The 24,608-nt window shown below is 39.2% G+C and overlaps 1 protein-coding gene across 1 annotated transcript in view; it reads right to left on the bottom strand.

Annotated features, from left to right (window-relative positions):
* The window catches only part of LOC127444804 (NT-3 growth factor receptor-like), a 214,359-nt gene that overhangs the window by 82,676 nt on the left and 107,075 nt on the right, over positions 1–24,608 (bottom strand). The window contains exons 5-8 of the mRNA XM_051704347.1: positions 10,092–10,246; positions 7,954–8,096; positions 7,727–7,868; positions 2,562–2,867 (exon numbers count right to left, since the gene is read on the bottom strand). Of these exons, the coding sequence (XP_051560307.1) occupies positions 2,562–2,867; positions 7,727–7,868; positions 7,954–8,096; positions 10,092–10,246 (746 nt within the window). The remainder of the gene's footprint in view (positions 1–2,561; positions 2,868–7,726; positions 7,869–7,953; positions 8,097–10,091; positions 10,247–24,608) is intronic.

Here is a 24,608-nt window from a genome sequence, read left to right as displayed (position 1 = left end):
TGCCTTTAAAACATCTGGTTGTTGGCAGATAGGATGTTCCAAGCTTCTTGGAGAATTCGCCACAGTTCTTTTATCTATTTAGGCTGTCTCAATTGCTTCTGTCTCTTTATGTAATCTCAGACTGACACGATGTTCAGTGAGGGGCTCTGTGGGGGCCATGACATCTGTTGCAGGGCTCCCTGTTCTTCTATTCTAATCTTTTCTATTTGCAAAAGTAATGTTTGGAAGTCTAACATTTATATTTCCTACTGACACACTAAAGCTGAAGATATAAATAACCATCTTAAGACAAAAGCTTTTGTGAAAAATCTCATGTGCCTAAGAGTTTTGCACAGTACTGTATATTTCTATATAATACGCATTATAGTGTAAACAGTATAACAGGTTATATACTGTATAAAACAGTATATATTTATATATAATTTGTTGTATTTATATGATCGCTGTGAATTGATTAAAACATTTAATCAATATAAATGTGATGCACTGATAAATCAAATGAATTGCTGAGAAAAGCCCACAAATGAAGACACAAAAAATGGCTTTAGAAGTCAGTATATGGTTTTATTTACATATTATTGAACATAAGCCTATCACTAGCCTACAAGCACATTTGCAGTGCAGAAGCTTTTATTTTGAAGTGTTTCTGTGTTGTTTTGACAGTAGCTTCTCACTTCCAGAAAACCAGGTTGCTACACGACCCAATGGGAATATTAAACTTCAAAAGGCTGCTATTTAATTAAATAAATATATAGTCTGTATGTGCCTCATGCTACAAAGTGAATAAGCGCTCTGCTCGCTGACATCTGCTACAAACATAGTGTGCGATGCTCATGATGGTGTTTTCCGTGTATGAGCCAAGGAGCTCTATGAGCGCTGACATTTGAAGCATGCAGCACATGCCAACTATATATTTATCTCATTAAATCGCAGCCTTTGCTGTTAATAATTACTCTAGGACAGGGAAGGGCAACTTTGAAGGTGGCGAGGGCCAAAATTTGTTCTCCTTTCTATCATGGGGCCGGATTACAAAACCACACTCTCACACAGTGAAACTGTTCACTCAATTTCCTCATTATTGTGAGTAAGCTATTCACGACTAATGCAATGTGCTTTTAAAGATTTTGTTAACTATATAACATTTTTTATTTAATAATATTTATAAAAACTAACATAATTATTTTTGAATAATTTGCACATTTACTAAAACACGCAGTTCAAATGTACAAATTAATGTTCAATTGGCAAGCAATATACTTAAAACTTTTCTCATTTGCATTTTCTGTACATTTGCAACACACAGATACACAAATGAACAGACAAGGATCGTATTATCATCATTTTCAACCCCACCTCATTAACAGCTTATTAGGTATTAGTTAAAATCTAAATATTTTTTGCCAAAATCCAATTATCATTAATAACAATACTGGATACAAGAACATAACATTTCAGTGCATTACTACAAAACATTTCAGCACCACACCAGTCCCGTAACAAACACGCACAGACCGAAAAGTCCTGTGCGTCAGAGAAACATTCTGACTATTCGCAAGACTTTTCAACAATCAGACAGGCATCTCAATGGCGCATTTTTTAAAAGTTTCTCCCTCTGGCAACAGCTTTTTTGTTTTACGTAAGAACGAGTGAAGTAACGTTAGATGTCTTTGGTGATTCTCGCACTGTCACAGATTTCGTAAAATTTTTTGATCCCGATGTATTTTATCTGCGAGGAGAGCAGCTCTGGCAGCACCAGTGTACATATCTCTCATACTGTACTGTATGTCTCTTTGATCAGTTGATCAGTGGTGTAATGCTGAATCAAATTTAAATCTTTAATGACTGATTTCATATTAGCAAACAAAAGGCAAGGATTTCCCCTGTGTACATGTATGTTAGCGCACACTAATGGTACTTTGCTCAATTTACCTTATTAATAATGAACAAGTGCATGCATGCTAGAATCCTACTGTGATCAGTAGGTCTGCCAAGAAAAAGCGGCCTCTTCTGGTCAATACTTGTAATAACATCATAGTCAATTAACTAAAATCAATCCTCAGTCTTGTCAGATGGCAGCCAGTTGCCCATCCCTGCTCTAGGACATAACATGATTTTAATTTGTGTGCTGAATTTTTACGTAATGATGATGGTATCAGTTTTAGGCATCTGACCATTTTTATGAGTAATAAAATACTTGAGCGCAGTATCGGACCCGATTCCAATACCAGTATCGGGACATTGCTATATACATACATACATACATACATACATATACAGTATATATATATATATATATATATATATATATATATATATATATATATATATATATATATATATATAAAACTTTATTTATTCATATATAACACATATAATTTCAAGAGAGGCAAGTTTGACTATCTTTTTCTTTTTGTCTAAAATCACCCAATCGCAACCAAGCAGTCTCGCATAAGAAAATCAATAAATATCTATCCAGAGCTTAACAGACAAAGCAACATCATTACCACATGATGCAAGAGTAATTATATAGTATATATTATAATAATAGTAAGTAGGCTTACCATCATCTTCAATTAAAGGTGGCTCGAGGAAATATCCATGGACGGTTTTTGTGACTGACCCCAGAGGGTTAGTGGCTACAAGGGTGTAATTTCCATTGTCATAATGCGTTGGGTTCTCAAAAGTCAAGCAGCCTTCCAAGTAATCTTGGTAATAATCCATCTCCGTGCGTATATACTCGCTCTGCAGGATCTCATGGTCCTTGTGGAACCAGCGGAGTGTGGGATGGGGGAAGCCCCTCACAGTGAACTCGATGCAGGTGTGGTGGCGGCGTTCCGGCTCATCCAGCTTCAGGATTACCGGTGGAACTGATGTGAGGAAAGAAAGAATGGGTTTATACAAGGCTTCACTTAACAGATAAAACACAGACTGGCTGACAGCACTTTTTGTCAGCAGTGAATTCTCACCCATGGTAATTTGCAGCAAGGCAAAACTAAAAACAAGTCACTCAATCTACAATGAAATGGTCATCTTTATATTTTAAGGCCTTTTACATTTTATTAGACAGTATTGGTTCATTGGCCTTCTATGTTTGGGCTGTGGACTGAAAATTATTTTTTAATGCAATTCCAGTCGATTTTCTTCAATACACAATGCAGGCTAGACTTGAACCTGTGTCCCCATGAAAGGTAAAGCTCTAAATGTGTCATGGGCACATGCAATAATGTTGCACCACAGCTCAACTCACACAGTTGTGCTCAAAAGTTTGCATACCCTGGCAGACACTGTGAAATTTTGGCATTGATTTTGAAAATATGACTGATCATGCACTGATCATCTTTTATTTAAGGATAGTGATCATATGAAGCCATTTATTATCACATAGCTGTTTGGCTCCTTTCTAAATCATAATGATAACAAAAATCACCCAAATGGCCCTGATCGAAAGTTTACATACCCTTGAATGTTTGGCCTTGTTACAGACACACAAGGTGACACACACAGGTTTAAATGGCAATTAAAGGTTAATTTCCCACACCTGTGGCTTTTTAAATTGCAATTAGTGTCTGTGTATAAATAGTCAATGAGTTTGTTAGCTCTCACGTGGATGCACTGAGCAGGCTAGATACTGAGCCATGGGGAGCAGAAAAGAACTGTCAAAAGACCTGCGTAACAAGGTAATGGAACTTTATAAAGATGGAAAAGGATATAAAGATATCCAAAGCCTTGAAAATGACAATCAGTACTGTTCAATCACTTATTAAGAAGTGGATCTCTTGATACCAAGCCAAGATCAGGTAGACCAAGAAAGATGGCCACAACTGCCAGAAGAATTGTTCGGGATACAAAGAAAAACCCACAGGTAACCTCAGGAGAAATACAGGCTGCTCTGGAAAAAGACGGTGTGGTTGTTTCAAGGAGCACAATACGATGATACTTGAACAAAAATGAGCTGCATGGTCGAGTTGCCAGAAAGAAGCCTTTACTGCGGCAATGCCAAAAAAAAAGCCCGGTTACAATATGCCCGACAACACCTTGACATGCCTCACAGCTTCTGGCACACTGTAATTTGGAGTGACAAGACCAAAATAGAGCTTTATGTTCACAACCATAAGCGCTATGTTTGGAGAGGGGACGACAAGGCCTATAGTGAAAAGAATACCATCCCCACTGTGAAGCATGGTGGTGGCTCACTGATGTTTTGGGGGTGTGTGAGCTCTAAAGGCATGGGGAATCTTGTGAAAATTGATAACAAGATGAATGCAGCATGTTATCAGAAAATACTGCCAGACAATTTGCATTCTTCTGCACGAAAGCTGCGCATGGGACGCTCTTGGACTTTCCAGCATGACAATGACCCTAAGCACAAGGCCAAGTTGACCCTCCAGTGGTTACAGCAGAAAAAGGTGAAGGTTCTGGAGTGGCCATCACAGTCTCCTGACCTTAATATCATCGAGCCACTCTGGGGAGATCTCAAACGTGCGGTTCATGCAAGATGACCAAAGACTTTGCATGACCTGGAGGCATTTTGCCAAGACGAATGGACAGCTATACCACCTGCAAGAATTTGGGGCCTCATAGACAACTATTACAAAAGACTGCATGCTGTCATTGATGCTAAAGGGGGCAATACACAGCATTAAGAACTAAGGGTATGCAGACTTTTGAACAGGGGTCATTTCATTTTTTTCTTTGTTTTATGATTGCGCCATTCTGTTATAACCTACAGTTGAATATGAATCCCATAAGAAATAAAAGAAATGTGTTTTGCCTGCTCACTCATGTTTTCTTTAAAAATGGTACACATATTACCAATTCTCCAAGGGTATGCAAACTTTTGAGCACAACTGTATATACCACTATATGTTCCTAAATTAGTTTGCCTTTGAAAAGTTGGACACATCACAAATTGACAGAGGGACAGCTCATATGCATGCTGTCACAGACTGTATATAACTTGGGTGAGTGCCTCATCCGACACTGCATGTTTGTCATTCAAACAGGAACACATCATTGTTGTCAGCTGCCCTCTTTCACAGAAGTGATTTGCACTTTGCAGACTGATGAGAAAAGACGAGAGAAAGATTCCTCCCGTAGCGCAGCTCGGCACACATCCCACCTATACAGATGACATGTGTTTTAGAATCAGCATGCAGCAGCACCATTCCTCTCGGGTTGTCTGCTCTTACTACTGCGTGAGGCCTGTCATTTAGAAAGTCCTGCTGTAAACTCCTCAGGAGAGACAAAGAGAAAGGGAGGGATGTGCATCCCATATGCAGGGCTTTGGATCAGAATACTAAAATCCAACTAGTGCACTCGTTATTAACATTATTAATTCATCTAACATCTAATTTATTTTGCCGTTTTTAGCTGTGTTGACATTGCCCCTCATGAGAAATTAACCAGAATTCAGTGCAAAAATGATAACTTGGAAGAAAAAGAAATGGCCTAAATATTAAAAATATGGGCAAAATATTGTCCAACCTTTGATATACAGTACTGTATTTCATTATATTCTAGTCTAGGCCTATTAAGTTTTGTATATGTGTGAAGTATTTGACATTAATAGACAGCATGCTGTGATGCTGTGTGTTTTTATTTGGTTAGAAAAACAAAAATATGCCCATGAAAATCAAGTCCATGGAGTATTGCCCCTTAAATTTGATTTCTATGGCAAACAGGGGTAATAATCGGGAAACCTTAGTGAAAACTGTCTGGGCCTTATTCATGAAACACAAGCAGAATTAATTTCTGTGTAAATCATTTATAAATGTCTCAGCTCTCTAGGTCCATATAATGCAAGTGAATGGGTACCAAAATTTTGAAGCTCCAAAACCACATGAAGGCAGCATAAGAGTAATCCATTTGGACCTACAGAGCTGAAATATTCATCTAAAAATCTTTGATTGCATTCAGCTGAAGAAAGGAAGTCATACACATCTGGGATGGCATGAGGGTGAGTAAATGATTTTGATGTTATAAAAACCAAACTTGGCCAATTTCCGCTCAGTGCCAGTATATCTTGCTGATGTCATTTCACTTTAAATTCAAAGTCATTAGTCAGTGATAAAATGTAATGATTTTCATCAACCCACTGTCTTAAATCATGCCCTGTTTAATGAACATAATGATGCCTGAGTGTCAGATCATATCTGGGTCCTGGAACATTCACATCATCAGTGAGAAACATTCTTCACTCCCATTAAAGCAGAAAGTTGCAGATACAATTTTGCCTCCGGCTAATTCACATACCTGTGTTAACCCACTTATATGTGAGATAAAAGGTCTATTTTAATGTTTACTCACAACCTAACACTTCTTTGAACACACACAACCTCTGATTAGAATAACGGCTCACAGGTGCATAGCTGTTAATTAGCTTATCAGTTCATTTAGTACTTTGTTCTATTTTAAATGTGTCCATATAATATATTTTTCTTATTTTTTTTCTTTAGAGAATACTGTGTTATCTGTGTTAAAGTTTGCACCATAAAATTCCAGTTAGTGTTAGGGTTAGGGTCCAGCATTTTTACCATTACTTCTGAATTAGAATTTGTGGTCCATGTTTAAATTGTTCAACTAAATTGACTTGCGTCACAATGTTATTTTGATCTTTTGTTTTGTATGTAAAGTGAAACAGTTTTAACACACCTGCAGTAAGTAGTTATAGGACTGCTGATTAAATTAAATAAAAACTAAAATACACTCAACTTACTAGGTAGTAGTTAAATGAGCTTTAGTGTGTTTTAAGACTTAAAGGGATAGTTTACCCAAAAATGAAAATTCTCTTATGATTTACTCACCCTCATGCTGTCCCAGATGTGTGACTTTCTTTCTTCAGCGGAACACAAAAGAAGATTTTTAGAAGAGTATCTCAGCTCTGTAGGTCCATACAATGCAAGTGAATGGTGGCCAGAACTTTGTAGCTCCAAAAATCACATAAAGGCATCATAAAAGTAATCCACAAAACTCCAATGTTTAAATCCATTTCTTCAGAAATGATTTAATAGGTGTGGGTGAGAAACATAACAATAGTAAAGTCATTGTATACCCTAAATCTCTACTTTATTTCACTTTCAGATGTGAAAGTGAAACTAAACAGGCACGTGGAACTTTCAGATGTAAATGTGAAAATGGAGATTTAGAGTTAAAAATTGACTTAAATTTTGATCTGTTTCTTACCCACACCTATTATATCGCTTCTGGAGATATACTAGATTTAACCAATGGGGTCTTATGGATTACTTCTATGTTTCTTTTATGTGCTTTTTGGAGCTACAAAGGTCTGATCACCATTCACTTGCATTGTATGGAGCTACTGAGCTGAGATATTCTTCTAAAAATCTTTGTTTGTGTTCTGATGAAGAAAGAAAGTCATACACAGCTGGGATGGCATGAGGGTGAGTAAATGATGAGAGAATTTTCATTTTTGGGTGAACTATTCCTTTAAAGTTAACCTGATTTAATTTTTGCTTTCTGTTCCGCTTTGCCTTAACAAAAAGGCCCAGATATGAAAACGTGCTAATAGAAACTAGATTTTTACATTTCCTGAAGAATATTCTGATCCCACCCCCCTCTATGACGGCTTAGGTCCCACCCTCAATGTAAGTCTAAGGGGTATTTTTCACACGTTTTATCATCTGCCAGGTGAAAATCATGTTCAGTTTCAATCAACACTGGTAAGCACCACTAAATATGAGACAATCAAAAGATAAGATCAACGTACATAGTACAGCCAGTTGAAGAGACACATTGGTCATCCCCACCACATTCTCAGAGATGCAGGTCAGAACAAATCCGTTGTCATCCCGGCTCACGTTGACAAGAGTCAGGTTGATGGAGTGAATGTTAGGCCAGTAGACATTCGACTGGAGGGCAAACCAGACACACAAAACATTACGCTTAGGTTTAAAATAAATAGGTTGCATTTTGTGCGTGATAAATTGTGCTCACCTGGTGCGTGTTGATGGAGTTAAGGCCATTCACGGTCCAGTCCACCTCGGGTAACGGAGAACCAGAACCGTTACAGCTGAGCGTCACGTTACCGCCCTCCATCACAGTGAGGTTACTGTGAGCAACGCTGATATCTGGCAAGTCTACATCAAAACATGGGCCATTTAGTCAGTTGATCCTCTGATACCACTTCTAGAAAAATATATTTTAGTAATCATAGTTTCCACATGTTGAAATCTTTCAGATGTCATTTCTATTTCTTTATATAATGACAGTGGTGACAGATACCAAGATTACACAGTTTAAAATAAGGTTAGATTTGTAAACATTAGTTAACATGAACAAATACTGAACAATACCTTTACAGCATTTATTAATATAAGTTGTAAATCAAAAGATGTATATGTTAACATTAGTTAATGCACCATGAACTAACAATGAACAATTGTATTTTTATTAACTAACATTAACAAAAATGAATAAATACTGTAAGAAATATATTTTTCATTGTTAGTTCATGATACCTAATGCTTTACTAATGTTAACAAATGTAACCTTATAAAGTACAACCACAATATCTGTTGTAACTGGAGTATTTTTATGGAAATGGTTACCATAAAAGGATCTAATGATCAGAGTTTCTTAAAAGCAACTTGTGCATGTGTGTTAGCTGAGAGGAGACTGAGGGTCTCCTCTGCCAAGAATGCAGAGCCCAGACATGCATCAATGTTGTATTACATTTATGGTGTTTCTAAATGGTTCTTATCCATATAGGAGAGAATGGGGCTAATTGACACAACTTTAAATTCAGTCAATATTTCTCAGGGGACGTTTATTTTTGAAATTCAACTTGTGCACACATGCATACTACTGAACATTTTCACTGTTATTGCCCAGGGAAAATTATTAAGTTCATTGAAAAAACATTAACCATTTGTGACACAGTGTTATTTTGATCTCTATTATTTTGCATGTTAAAGGGATAGTTCACCCAAAAATGAAAATTCTCTCATCATTTACTCACCCTCATGCCATCCCAGATGTGTATGACTTTCTTTCTTCTGCTGAACACAAATGAAGATTTTTAGTAGAATATTTCAGCTCTGTAGGTCCTCACACTGCAAGTGAATGGTGACCAGAATTCAGAAGGCCCAAAAAAGGACATAAACGCAGCATAAATATAATCTATAAGACTCCAGTGGTTAAATATTATATTAAAGATTAGGTTAAATATATAATAGGTGTGGGTGAGAAACAGACCAATATTTAAGTCCTTTTTACTGTAAATCTACACTTTCACATTCACTTCCACATTCTGTTGTGGAAGTGACTTTCACTTTATCATTCAGCCACTTACTGGTTGGGGCTGGTCAAAGGTGGAGATTAGTAAAATAGGACTTAAATATTGATCTATTTCTCACCCATAATATCGCTTCTGAAGACATGGATATAACCACTGAGTCATAAGGATTATATTTTTTTTATGCTGCCTTTATGTGCTTTTAGGACCTTCTGAGTTCCGGTCACCATTCACTTGCATTGTGAGGACCGACAGAGCGTCACTGATTGTGTTCAGCAGAAGAAAGTCATACACATCTGGGAAGGCATGAGGGTGAGTAAATGATGAGAGAATTTTCATTTTTGGGTGAACTATCCCTTGAAGTGAAACCGTTCTAAGCATACCTGCAGTAAGTACTTGGACTGCTGATTAAATACCATAAAAACTAAAATACACTCAACTTACTTTGCAGCTGAATGAGTTTTTGATAAAGCACTGAAAGTAAAATGGAATTTTAGAGCAAATATTAAAAGGTAACCTGATTTAATTTTTACTTGGTTTTACTTTATTTTCATTAGATTTTTACAATTTCTGAAGAATGTCTGTACAAAACTTTCTGCCATAGATTTAGAGTGTTGTGGGTAGTTGTCAGGGCATTGCTATGTGGTTGCTAAGGTGTTCTGGGTGTTTTTTTAGCAGGTTGCTATGCGGTTGCTAGGTTTCTAGGTAGTTGCTATCCATCCATCCATCCATCCATCGATTGATGTAGAATAATGTTAAAAATAATCTAATCTTATTTAACAATAAGTAGTTGTGCATAGGCTTGCTGCTATATTCTTTATAATGCAAGATGTCTTACCACAGTAGGCAATGCTCATTGATCTCAGGCGAATTTTGTATGCTCCATTCTTGCAGTAGAGCTGCTGGGTGTGCAGACCGGCCTCGCCTCGCTGCTGCCAGAGCTGAATCCATCGAATCTCACAGCCACAGTCAAAGACGACCCCCTCCAGCCTCCTGCATAAACAACACAGAGCCAACAGTAGTTATACAATCACCACACGCCACCATTCTCATGTTATATTAATTAAAAGATGGGAATACAGTATATACATCTAGCAAGTGAGAGCAGAGCAATTATGAATCACACTCCGTGCTAGAAATGGGCGGGTACTCACCGGTACACAGTATCTGCACTTTTCTAATTTAGTCTACAGCGTACCATCAGTTTTTCTTGCATACCACCACCTCTCAGAGTCTCCCGGTACGATGTAATGTCTTTATTTAATGTAAGTCTGTGATTTGATGCGGCCCGCCAATCACTTTTACAGTATCTGACCTTCCAAATTATTTTGATAAAATCCGAGCGCTCTCTGTGCAAAACTCAGCGGTGAGTTTAACACTCAACACATGCAACAGCATCGGTGGTCATCAAGCGATCCGTGGTCCAGTTCCAAAGGAGTGTGCGTGTTTAAGCTTGTCTGGGTTATATAGTTACACACTTTGCCAAAACAAGAACCAGCAACTTTTAGGTGAGCAAATTTTATCGCGTCTTATTCAATCAAATGTATTCATGCAAATTGGGCGGATACAATTCAGTAATTATTGATTACCTAACAGTGAACTACCTCAGTCATCAGTTGCTGAGTTAAGCTGTTACTTAATGATTGGTTAATCATGTTTCCATATTAGTTAATAGTAGTAACTAAAGTGTTAATGTAGTACTACTCATTTGTCCTGCATTAATTCCTGCATAATTACCTATTAATGACGGACCATTATTATAAAGTGTTACTGCAAATTGCTTAGCTGCTGGGTCAAAACTACAGGCTTAAAAAAACATCAAAGCTGTTACAGAAGTGATGTCGGCTCAAATGCACAACCTTTTTTACAAAAGCTAAATCGATGATGAAAACCAAACCTTCAAAGAAAATACACTGAAAAAAAGATAATGTGAAATGTCACTGAACCGGCAAACATGGATATATCCTGATTGTGTTTGGTTCTACATACAGATGTGTGGCAGTGTTCACAATCCCAAACATCATCAAATCAGTTTGTTCACTGCTTCTAATGGTTATCTACACAAGTATCTGGCTCCTGTGTGCAAATTCATTATATGCAGAACAAAGAAGGCTAATTTTGCCCTTACTTGGAGGATAATAAAGAAAAAGGAAAAACAGACATAATGCACTTTTTCAGTTTTAGGCTACATTTATTTTATGCACAAAGACAGTTCTACATTAGATTGCCACTGTTCTCTTATGTGGGTTGATATTGTCAAAGATACAGACTTAAGCAGATCTAAATGCTCTTCCTCAGTTTTCATAAACAATAACCCTACATTGTATGTTTTAATTTTAAAAGTATAGTTAATCAAAGCCTGTTTATTAGTAGAGGGTGTGAGGTCATGTTTGTTCTTCAGCCAGAAGAAAGAAGGAATTTACAGTCAGACCTTAAAATGTTAATTAAATACCTCTTTTAATGTAAATAAATACATATTATTATCAGTTTTGTTTGTCAAGTTAACAAGTTAATTATTATAAAAGTGTTAGGTAAGATAAATACGGAAAAAAAGTTTGGCCACAGTTGAGTTTTCATCTGGATAACCAGGCCCCTGCAAGAAAGTAGTTGAACAACCCTTCTGTATTGTGTAAAACCCCAAGTTTAACTCACAATATCATTTATTTACCTGATAAGTTTAATACTAGCAAGGAGAGTACCTGCACTTTTTTTCTTCCACTTGTTCACACTATGACACTTTCCTGCACTAGTTGAAATAAAGCTGTGTTCTATGGTATAGTGACTGGGGGTTGATAACGAAAAGATTGAAGGTTCCCTTTCGTAGGAACTGGAGCTGCATAGTCGCATTGGGACATGCCTGAGTGTCACATGGTCTGAAGCCTTTATACAATCATGCCAATTTATTGGCTGATGGCACTTAGGTGACACCCCTTGGGAGCTCCATAAAGGCGCTCGCTTTGCGCCATTGAGTCAGATTTTCTGTTCTTCAGTGCACAATCTAATCTGGCCCGTGTTGTACCAATGACTCACGTCAAAGCGAGGATCAATATTATACTCCCTTTTGAGTGGTAACACAGGATGGAATTTAGGAAGTGCTTACCTCCATGCACACAATTCATCGTCGGTGACGATTCCCACGACATGTGTATTGCCTGTCTGGGTTTTCGCCACGCGGAGGCCGCATTGGAGGGTTCGGATTACTCACAGTGTAATATAATGAACGTCAATATGATCCGTGAAAGGCTCGCCTCCTATGGAAATCCGGTCAAGCAGCGTGCTGGTGCAGACTGCGTGTCTGCCAGCGCCACGTGGCCATTTGACTTGTGGGAGGCCGGCGCGGACACAGAGGAGATGGGAGTTGAGCAGCAGGCTGACCTACGGTTCTCTCTGTCACTCTCCCTGGCTCCTGTAGAGTTTACATGTGGGCATTTGCATCCTAGCCCTGAGGTCTGCACTGCAGTTTCCTTTGGCGCTGAGGATGAGGACACCATATCTATGGCGGCATCGGATTCCAGACCTTCAGCAACTTATGTGGAATTGCTGGAGGTTATTACATGTGCAGTGGAAAAATTGCACGTGGACTGGCTGGATGAAGCACAGTCAGAGGATCATTTATTGATCTTAGATGACTGTTTTTTAGCGGGCCAGCATGCAACTATTCCGCGTAGGCCACTACCTTTTTCCCCGGACCTCCATCGCAAGATTTTGAAATCCTGGGATCAACCTTATACGACCAGGATTACGAATCAATCGGCCTCAGAGTTTTCTAATGTGTGTTGAGCTTCCGACCATGGATATACTTCAATCTCCGCGATGGAAGAGACATTGGCTGTCCATCTCTCTCCTTTTTCGGCAACCACATGGAAATCGAGGCCTACTCTTCCCTCGAAGCCATGCAAAGTTACTTGTTGATCCTTGTTGATCAAGGCCTACCAGGTTTTCCCCGTTCAAAATACCAGGAAAACTGAGTACTTTGAACAATAAAGCATGGTTATGTAATTAAGTTCAGGCAAACTCTGCCGGTGTTTAACGGGGTCGTTCCAACAGACGTTTCTGTTCAAGAAGCCCCGTTTTTGATTCGGGAAATTCATTCTCTCTTAGAAAAAGGGGCAATAGAGGAGATTCCCCCTTCAGCTGGCTTTGATGCCCTTGAGGCTTCAGGGCATTTGCATCTTGAATTATCTCGACGATTGGTTGTTGTTAGCCCACTCTGAGACTTTGGCTGCCCAACATTGAGATGTCTTTCTCAGCCATCTGAGCAATCTAGGGCTGTGTGTAAACCTAGACAAGAGTGTCCTGTTGCCAAGGCAACATACTCTGTTTCTAGGGGTGGAGCTAGATTTGCGGGCGATGCAGACACGTCTGTCTCCAACTCGCGTTCTGTCATTCTGCCGATGTCTAGCGATGTTCAGTGTGGGACGCGTTCTCCCAGCGAGAACATTTCACAGGCTTTTGGGGCTCATGATAGCGGCTTCCGCTGTCATTCCCCTGGGTATGTTGCATGGGAGACCTTTTTAGTGCTGGATGAACTCCACAAAGGGACTTCAACCACTGATGCAGGCATTCCGTCTATTCAAAGTGATGCGTGGGTGCTACCAAACTTTGTTACCATGGAAACAGACCTGCCTTCTGATGTCAGGCATTCCATTGGGACAGGTGTGTCGCCACAAAGTTATAACCTCCTCCACAGGTTGGGGCACTGTATACGAGGGTCATCCAGCCTTACGGGGTCTGGACAGGTCAGCAGCAATATTGGCACATAAACTGTCTGGAGATGTTCACGGTGCTGCTGGCCTTAAAAATATTTCCTCCCGGAGATTCAGGGCAGCCATGTCCTTATCCAGTTGGACAACAGGATGGTAGTGTCCTATATCACTGCCAGGGAGGAGTGCGTTCTCATGCCATACTGAGGCTGGCATGAAGTATTCTTCTGTGGGTACAGGACAATGTGCGGTCTCTATGAGCCATACATGTTCCAGGCCAGTTGAATTTGGGGGCAGATCTCCTGTCCAGACAGGGCTTGATGCCTGGAAAGTGGACATTACATCCTCAGATTATGGAACAAATCTGGAGAAGGTACAGCAGAGCAGAAGTGAACCTGTTCGCTTCGAGCGAGACATCACACTGTCCCCTCTGGTTTTCCCTCTCACCCCCAGCACCGCTGGGCATCGATGCATTGGTGCATCAGTGGCCGACAATGCGTCTTTATGAGTTTCCACCGATCAGTCAGCTGCACGGATCGGGAGGATTGGGTTCGGCTTCTGTTAGTGGCGCCGTTTTGGTCATCTCAAGTATGGTTTTCGACTCTGGTCTCTCTCCTGTCAGAACAGACATGTTATCTCAGGCTGCATTTGGCACCCCCGGCCAGACTTGTGGAAGTTATAGGTATGACCCATCAATGGGGCACTCTTTTGAATGATGGGTTATCCCCCGCTGTGGTTGATACCATTCTGAATGCTAGAGCTCCATCAACTAAGAAGCTTTATACATTCTAGTGGCGTATTTTTGATTCTTGGTGTACAGCGCGAGGTGAAGATTCAGTTCACTGCCTGGATTTGTGTGCTGGATTTTTTTTGCAAGAGTGTTTTGGGGCTGGGGTTGCCCCAGCAACGATTAAAGTCTATATTACCACTATAGCGGCTGAGCATGCACTTATCAATGGAGTCTCTGTTGGTAGACATTCTCTTGTCTCTCGTTTTATGTGCGGGGTGTGCAGGCTTAGACCTTTTTGTTCCGTCCGCGTTCCTTTATGGGATTTATCTGTTGTTTTGGAGGTGCTCTCGGTTGCTCCGTTTGAGCCCTTGGTAACAGTCGCTGATAAGTTTCTGACTCTTAAAATGGCCCTGCTGGTGGCATTAGCGTTGTTTAAAATGGTTAGTGATTTGCATGCCCTGCTTCCCATGTTATTTCTGTTGGAACAGGAATAAACTCATAATTCCCTGTTTTATCCAGACGCTTTAGCTCGCTTGTGCACCTCTATATGCTTGCCACATGGGCGTAGACAGTTGGCAGCTACTGTTCGCATGGCATGAATGTATATTGTTCCCAATGCAACTACGTATCTCGAGTTCCTACAAAAGGGAATGTCTCGGTTACGTGAAGCGTAACCCTGGTTCCCTGAGTAGGAACAAGACAGTGCATAAACTGGCCATACTCTCTAGCAGCTGCATAGGCTTGTGCCTTCATGCAGAAACTCTGACTCGATGGCGCAAAGCGAGCGCCTTTATGGTGCCCATAACGTAGCTCCCTAGGGGAATCGCTTAAACGCCATCAGCCAATAAATTGGCATGATTGTATAAGGGATTCAGACCATGTGACACTCTGTCAGTTTTGTGTTGTGTTTTGGCCTCTAGAGATCCTCCTGGTGCTCTCATACCCAGTTTCTCTACTTGTAATCAGTGTAATTATGTTCACATGTGTTTCATTCAGCCCCGTGTATTTAAGTTACTCTGTCTTCTAGTTTCTTTGCTTGGTGTTTAGTTGTCCTGAAGCCAGTTGCCTGAGTAAGTGTTCTCTTAATCTCTGTGACATTTGATTAACTCTGCCATAGGATTATCCCCGTCACTGTTTTATTTCTCATGGACTTTCTCCTCTGGAGTTTTTTGCTTTAACATTTTTGGTATTTTTTGAATAAATTTGGGGAATGCCCTTTTTTGGACTGGTTTTGTTTTTTGAGGATTACTTTTGCTGTTTTTTGCTACAGCTGTGGGTTTTTGTTGCCTGAACTTTTATTAAAATATTTTCTGCATTTTACTATTAGGTTCACCATCCTCCAGTGGCTTAAGGGTTGAGAGTTTGACTCTCATGCCAGAGATCTGAGTTCAAGTCACGGCCCTGACACACTCAGGGCATGTCCCAAATCGACTATGCAGTGTCTTGTTCCCACTCAGGGAACCAGGGTTACGCTTCACATAACCGAGATGATTCCAGCCAGGGACAATCTGTGAGCAATCACCATTGTGCTCTTGATTTAAGCACATAGCCCCAGGTTGCTCAAGGGGTACTGTGTGTGTAATAATTGGACTCTAAGTTGCTTCAGAAAAGGAATATTCTGAGTTCAATTCAAGTTAACCCCACAATATTTTTTTACTTGAAACTCCTTTTCTTAATACAAAAACAAAAACAAAAAAAGAACAAGAAAAAATCTGGATTACAATGAGGCACTTACATTGGAAGTTAATGGGGCCAATCTGTAAACTTTAAAATATTTACTGTTTCAAAAGTAAGCAAGATGTAAACAATATTTGTGTTAACATAATTTTAGTGTGATAAAATCACTTTTTTCAATTTTCTGTGTAAAGTTATATCCAATTTTACAATCTCGTTGCCATGATGATGTAATGCCAACAAATCCTAAAACCCTACTGTAAAATAGGTAAAACGATTTTAAAAAATTATGATTTAAACAACAGCTCAAATAATACATTCGTTTGAACAGTAGAATCCTTTTAAGTGCTTTTATAAAATTATAAGCTTCACATTTCTGCTTTAAAACCCGCTAAAAATGGTCCCCATTCACTTCCATTGTAAGTGCCTCGCTGTAACCAAGATGTTTGCTTTTTTTAAAGAAAAGGAGGGGTGAGTCAAAATAATATTTTTTGTGGTAATCAACATTATACCACAAATACTGTCGATTGAGCTTAACTTGTACAGAACCCGGAATATTCCTATAATCAGTATTTTCCAACCTTTTTTGTCTTATCTTGTTGCCTGTTGTCTTACACGCACAGCCCCTTCAGTAAGGCTCAAGTGCTCTTCAGTGACACCAAACCAGAAATGTTTTCTTTTTAGTTTAGTTTCTTTCATAGAATCATGTTACTATATTTGCAAACTTTAATTTTTAAAAGATTTTTACATGGCTCATTTCCAGTTTCCTGGTTACAGTAAATGAACACTAGAGGAGCTAAAACAACAATGATGTTTATTCCATTTCACACGTAACACGAGTAAAAGGGCAGTTTATCAGTTCATGAGCACTTATTTTTTGGCCTGTTCCTCACACGGTGCTATATTATGACTTGAAAACACTTTTGCTATAGCACATGACTTGTAAGGCAAAACATAACGTTTGCGTTACATAACCAACTACATTTACAAGCCTGTTTGTGTATGATGAAATTACACAGTAGCTCAACTGATAGCGCATTGCACTTGCAAAGCAAAAGACTGGGATTTGAGTCCTGAAGAGCATGCAAGTCGAAACATTAGTCTAAAGTGTCATAGAAGCACCACAAAATGGTGTGGTTGCTTTAGCAATTTCATTTTTCATTGGTTAGGTTTAGTTTTTTTTATTTTTTTCTCTCCCTTTTTCTCCCCAATTTGAAATGCCCAATTCCCAATGCACTCTAAATACTCATGGTGGCATAGTGATTCGCCTCAATCCAGGTGGCGGAGAACAAATCTCAGTTGCCTCCGCATCTGAGACTGTCAACCCAAACATCTAATCACATGGCTTGTTGAGCACATTACAACGGAGACATAGCGTGTGTGGAGGCTTCACGACATCCACCACGGCTTCCACATACAAGTCACCACGCGCCCCACCGTGAGCAAACCACATTATAGTGACCACGAGGAGGTTACCCCATGTGACTCTACCCTCCCTAGCAACCGGGCCAATTTGGTTGCTTAGGAGACCTGGTTGGAGTCACTCAGCACACCCTGGGTTTCGAACTTGTGAACTCCAGGAGTGGTAGTCAGCGTCTTTACTCGCTGAGCTACCCAGGCCCTCAGATTTATGTTTTGTTGATTTAAAACTAGGTAGAGCAGTAACCTTAAAAATCTCATTTGTTTTTAGCTCCCTACACTAACTCAGTGTACATTTTACCTTAGAACTGCCGTGATACAATCCACATAATATAATTTTACAAAATGTTGCCATAGTCGCGTAATTTTCATGAGGTCAGGCTCGATATTTTACTGAATGTCATTTACCAATATCTTTCATTTTGTCACTGTAAAAAAATAAAATAAAAAAATACTGTATATATACTGTATATACAGTGTATATGCAAATATAATATTTTCAACTTTTTGACAGCCCTAATATTTTTATTTAAAAAATCATAATTTCTTTTTTATAGGTTTAACAAAAGAAAATTTGAATCTGTGGAAATAGCCCCGCAGGTTGGGAATCACTGTGCTAAATGATTATTTGCAACTACATGAGCAATTTGTTTTCTTCATATTTTTACACTGTCACATACATGATGCATAACATAAGCAGCTATGGAAAAGCATCCTATTTACACTTCAAAGCTGTAAATCTGGCAAGCTCACAAATATATACATGATTTATCTAGCAGCGGCATTCTAGACTCAGAAAGTAAAAGATGAGATCAGCAAATTTTGTGAAGCTTATATATATTTAGTGAAGTTTTGTAAGTAAAAAAGACCATTGGACCAAGACAAAGTATACTATTTTAATGATTCTCTAAAAACATGTGTTATTTGCTTTATAGGTAAATGTTTTGTCTTGTTTCAATTAATCAAATTTCAACAACACAATGTCAGTCTCTCCACTGTAATGCAGCTGCACAGAGACGGTGCTTTGAAGTGACGTGTGAGTGAGCAGGACATTCCATTTTACAAATCCATCTAGCTTCAATTTTTCCATCCTCGTTTCCTGTCCTTGCATCCTTTCCCATTTCCTAAGAGGTTAGGAGCAAGGAAGCGAGGAAAGGAAGCAGAGGAAAGGAAATGAGGATGCGCAGTTTAAGAAATGAAAAGCACCCTTTATTTCAGTTGAGGTATTTGGAAAGAAGAAAGGAAGGAAGGAAGGAAGAATGGATGGAATGGTTGGCCAACGCATAGCTATGAGGAGCCGTGTAGGCCATAATTGTTGAAAAGCCTCCTACAAACACAAGTTAAATTAAGATATCGATATAAACATAAGTGAAATTCATTCATATGCATTATTGAAAATCTTCTTACATACGTTAGTGAAATTAATTGATACAATCAATGCAAGTGCAGTCCTGTTGTAGATAGTGTGCATTCTTGCATTGTTGTGGCAGTAGCAAGCCTCTGTGCTCAAGGGGACAAGTTTCCTTCAAATGTCTGTGCTATTAAACCACATGTTATTACTCAGGTAGCAAGCTGTATACATGATAACAATTTGACTAACCTAACTTGGTCTAGATTCTCTTCAAACTGTTGCTCTGCCATGACAATAGTGACACTAATGTCTTACTGCAAAGCTGAGAATGCAACATGTACTTGCATTGCATTATGAATTGTATTCTTTTGTGAATAGATAGCACTACCTTCTACATTAATTCCATACTCAGATCATGCTTTATTTCATAACATTAATTTCAAGATTGTGCATTTATACAAGGACACATATATATAACTGATTGATAAGTAAATTCATTTGTGTATAGCAGTGCTTTGTAACACTTTCTCTTGACAAAAAAAAAAAAAAAAAAAAAAACTGTGAACTGCATATTTTGCTGGCAAATAGGTGGTTGTGATGACATGCAAAACTGCACTTAGTGAGTGGGCATTGATTATTGGAACAACACCATTCTCCATGTCTTCACACATAGTCAGTTGCATTTGCTGAACTGAATAGATGAGGTGCTCACTACTTGATGAACTGTATATCATTACCCAAAGGCTTTGATCTCAGCATGAAATTGTAATCCATTAATCTGTATGCTCGGGTTAGAAAAAAACACTACAGTATGTTTTCAGAGGCCTTCATTATTTTGAAAATCCCTTTCTGCAAATCTCCAGGAATCGGGTCCCCAGCAGCAACAAATATTTATGTGCAATGACTGGTAGAATGACCAGAGTGATTTTCAAACATTTGAATTTGATTCAGAGAGACATCTGAAATTGTAGCAGTTTCATCATGACATAAAGTAAACCATCGTTAGACATAAAAAAACACTAGTTTTTTTTTGTTTTTTTTTTTGTTTTTAGATGTTTTACCTTAATTACACATTTTGAGCTCATACTCAAACACCATTCATGCTCACAGGAATAACCCTGTAACAGCCAATGGGGGGTCTGACTATCATCAACAATGATTGACAGCCCGTTACATGATCATGCATGCTGATGAGTTGGGCGTGTACACCTGAAAGCTATTGGGAATTGAAGTTAAAAGAGGCAAAACAATTCTTCAGAAAGTAATGAGATTATTTCCATTTGAAGAATGAAACAAAACATGTACATGTTCTAAAGGATATATATATATATATATAAATCCAAGCACCTGGGCTGTTATATTAGCATAAAAGGACTGCTAGTATGGTCAGCAAATCAATGATTCATGTTAATCTCATCTAGTTTTGGAGATTACACAATTATTATCAGTGTTGGGTGTAACGTGTTACAAAGTAATGTGTTACTGTAATCTGATTACATTTTGCAGTAACGCAGTAATCTAATTACAGTTACAGGCATGAATAAAATTACATTACTTGGATTACACATTTATTGCTAAAAAATTATATTAATTAACTAGAATGCATTTTAAAAAGTATTACATTCCTATGTTGGTACTTTTATATGTGTTGCTGTGTAAGCTAATGAGCATGTGCTCTAACAAACCACCATGGCATAGAGGACACGTGAGGCGACGGCAAATGAGTGAGCAGCATTACTATGGACGCAGTGGAGTGTAGTTGTTTATTCAAATTGAAAAGGAAAGTGAAGTGTTTCAAGTTTTCATGCGCTCACAAATAATCTCAGCGAGCCCTGGCTGAGGCACGCAAGACTGGGCCGCCGACAAAACCTCCTCAAATCTCCATGCATCTCCCTCGGGTGTCCTTCTGCAGCTGCCGGGGGAGGAGAGGGGATCGGTGTCGGGTGTATATGGAAAACAGCGCTTGTTCCTGTCTGACACAGGGATATATCGCTCACAAGGTGGGGACATTTGCAGAATGGTGTCTTGAAAAAGACGTCGCTAAGCAAATGGCTTTTTATGTTCTTTGTGTACTGTTCACAATAAAAAACAAACACAATGCTATAGTGTTACAGATGCGCAAGTGATAAAGGATACTCAGTTAATTTGGGCACAAACAGGGAGGTAGAAATAATCCACTCACTGTAAAGTTGTGTAAACACACACATGCTGCACATGTACACACTCCCTCCTTTCCTGCCTGGCTTCCTTCCGTGCTTCCTTTCTTGCATCAATCCTTCCTTCCTTCTTTCCTTTCTTCCATCCTTTCTTCCTTTCTTTCATTCTTTCCTTCCTTCATTCCTTTTTTCATGCATCCTTCTTTGCATCCTTCCTTCCTTGCTTCCTTCCTTGCAATGTTCCTTCCTTCTTTCTTTCCTTGCATCCTTCCTTCCTTCAGTTCTTTCTTCATTCCTTGCATCCTTCCTTCCTTCTTTGCAATCTTCCTTCCTTCCTTCCTTTCTTCCTTTCTTGCATCACTCATTCCTTCCTTGCAATCTTCCTTCCTTCCTTTCTTCCTTCCTTCTTTCCTTCCTTCCTTCCTTCCTTGCAATATTCCTTCCTTCCATCTTTGCAATCTTCCTTCCTTCCTTGCATCCTTTCCTCCTTCCTTTTTTACTTTCTTCCATCCATCCTTTCTTCCTTCCTTTCTTCCATTCTTCCTTCCTTTCTTGCATCCTTCCTTCTTTCCTTGCATCCTTCCTTCCTTCTTTATTTCTTTCCTTCCTTCCTTCCTTCTTTCATTCATTCCTTCCTTCCTTCCATCCGTCCTTCCTTCCTTCCTTTCCTCCTTCCTTGCATCACTCATTCATTCCTTGCAATCTTCCTTCCTTCCTTTCTTCCTTCTTTCCTTCCTTCCTTGCAATATTTCTTCCTTCCATCTTTGCAATCTTCCTTCCTTCCTTGCATCCTTTCCTCCTTCCTTTTTTACTTTCTTCCATCCATCATTTCTTCCTTCCTTTCTTCCATTCTTCCTTCCTTTCTTGCATCCTTCCTTCTTTCCTTGCATCCTTCCTTCCTTCTTTATTTCTTTCCTTCCTTCCTTCTTTCATTCCGTCCTTCCTTCCTTCCTTCCTTGCATCCTTTCTTTCTTCCTTCTTTCCTTTCTTGCATCCTTTCTTCCTTCCATTCTTACTTATTTCATTCCTTCATTCCTTTCTTGCATCCTTCCTTGCATCCTTCCTTACCTCCTTCCTTGCAATGCTCCTGTCTTCTTTCTTTCCTTGTATCCTTCCTTCCTTCATTCCTTCCTTCCTTCCTTCCTTGCATCATTCATTCCTTCCTTGCAATCTTCCTTCCTTCCTTCCTTCTTTACAATCTTCCTTACTTCATTGCATACTTCTTTCCTTCCATCCTTCCTACCTTGCATCTTTCCTTCCAACCATTCTTCCTTCCTTCCTTCCTTCCTTTCTTCCTTTCCTCCTTCCTTTCTTGCATCCTTCCTCCTACTTTCTTTCTTTCTTTCTTTCTTTCTTTCCTTCCTTCCTTCTGTCCATCCTTCCTTCCTTCCTTCCTTCTTTCCTTTCTTGCATCAATCCTTCCTTCCTTACTTCATTCCTTTCTTCCATCCTTTCTTCCTTCCATTCTTACTTATTTCATTTCTTCATTCCTTTCTTGCATCCTTCCTTGCATCCTTCCTTACCTCCTTCCTTGCAATGTTCCTTTCTTCTTTCTTTCCTTGTATCCTTCCTTCCTTCCTTCCTTCCTTGCATCATTCATTCCTTCCTTGCAATCTTCCTTCCTTCTTTTCTTCCTTTCCTCCTTCCTTTCTTGCATCCTTCCTCCTTTCTTTCTTTCTTTCTTTCTTTCTTTCTTTCTTTCTTTCTTTCCTTCCTTCCTTCTGCCCATCCTTTCTTCCTTCCATCTTTCCTTTTTTCCTTTCTTCCATCCATCCTTTCTTCCTTTCTTTCTTCCATTCTTCCTTCCTTTCTTGTATCCTTCCTTCCTTCTTTATTTCTTTCCTTCCTTCCTTCCTTCTTTCATTCATTCCTTCCTTCCTTCCATCCATCCTTCCTTCCTTCCTTCCTTGCATCCTTTCTTCCTTCCTTCTTTCCTTTCTTGCATCAATCCTTCCTTCCTTACTTCTTTCCTTTCTTCCATCCTTTCTTCCTTCCATTCTTACTTATTTCATTCCTTCATTCCTTTCTTGCATCCTTCCTTGCATCCTTCCTTACCTCCTTTCTTGCAATGCTCCTGTCTTCTTTCTTTCCTTGTATCCTTTCTTCCTTCCTTCCTTGCTTCCTTGCATCATTCATTCCTTCCTTGCAATCTTCCTTCCTTACTTCCTTCCTTCTTTGCAATCTTCCTTACTTCATTGCATACTTCTTTCCTTCCATTCTTCCTACCTTGCATCTTTCCTTTCTTCAATTCTTCCTTCCTTCCTTCCTTTCTTCCTTTCTTGCATCCTTCTTTCTTTCTTTCTTTCTTTCTTTCTTTCTTTCTTTCTTACTTTCCTTCCTTCATTCCTTTTTCATGCATCCTTCCTTGCATCCTTCCTTCCTTCCTTCCTTGCAATGTTCCTTCCTTCTTTCTTTCCTTGCATCCTTCCTTCCTTCCTTTCTTCCTTCTTTACATCACTCACTCCTTCTTTGCAATCTTCCTTCCTTCCTTGCATCCTTTCTTCCTTTCTTTTTTACTTTCTTCCATCCATCCTTTCTTCCTTCCATTCTTCCTTCCTTTCTTGCATCTTTCCTTCTTTCCTTGCATTCTTCCTTCCTTCTTTATTTCTTTCCTTCCTTCCTTCATTCCTTCCTTCTGTCCGTCCTTCCTTCCTTCCTTCCTTCCTTGCATCCTTTCTTCCTTCCTTCTTTCCTTTCTTCCTTCCATTCTTACTTATTTCATTCCTTCATTCCTTTCTTGCATCCTTCCTTGCATCCTTCCTTACCTCCTTCCTTGCAATGTTCCTTTCTTCTTTCTTTCCTTGTATCCTTCCTTCCTTCCTTCCTTTCTTGCATCATTCATTCCTTCCTTGCAATCTTCCTTCCTTACTTCCTTCTTTGCAATCTTCCTTACTTCATTGCATACTTCTTTCCTTCCATCCTTCCTACCTTGCATCTTTCCTTCCTTCCATTCTTCCTTCCTTCCTTTCTTCTTTCTTTCCTTGTATCCTTCCTTCCTTCCTTCCTTTCTTGCATCATTCATTCCTTCCTTGCAATCTTCCTTCCTTCCTTCCTTCCTTCTTTGCAATCTTCCTTACTTCATTGCATACTTCTTTCCTTCCATCCTTCCTACCTTGCAACTTTCCTTCCTTCCATTCTTCCTTCCTTCCTTTCTTCCTTTCCTCCTTCCTTTCTTGCATCCTTCCACCTTCTTTCTTTCTTTATTTCTTTCTTTCCTTCCTTCCTTCCTTCATTCTGTCCATCCTTCCTTCCTTCCTTCCTTCTTTCCTTTCTTGCATCAATCCTTCCTTCCTTACTTACTTCTTTCCTTTCTTCCATCCTT

The sequence above is a fragment of the Myxocyprinus asiaticus genome, chromosome 1 (assembly GCF_019703515.2).
Source record: "Myxocyprinus asiaticus isolate MX2 ecotype Aquarium Trade chromosome 1, UBuf_Myxa_2, whole genome shotgun sequence".
Lineage (NCBI taxonomy): Eukaryota > Metazoa > Chordata > Actinopteri > Cypriniformes > Catostomidae > Myxocyprinus > Myxocyprinus asiaticus.
Note: the sequence above shows the minus strand (reverse complement) of the source record. Positions and strands in the feature narration are given on the sequence as shown.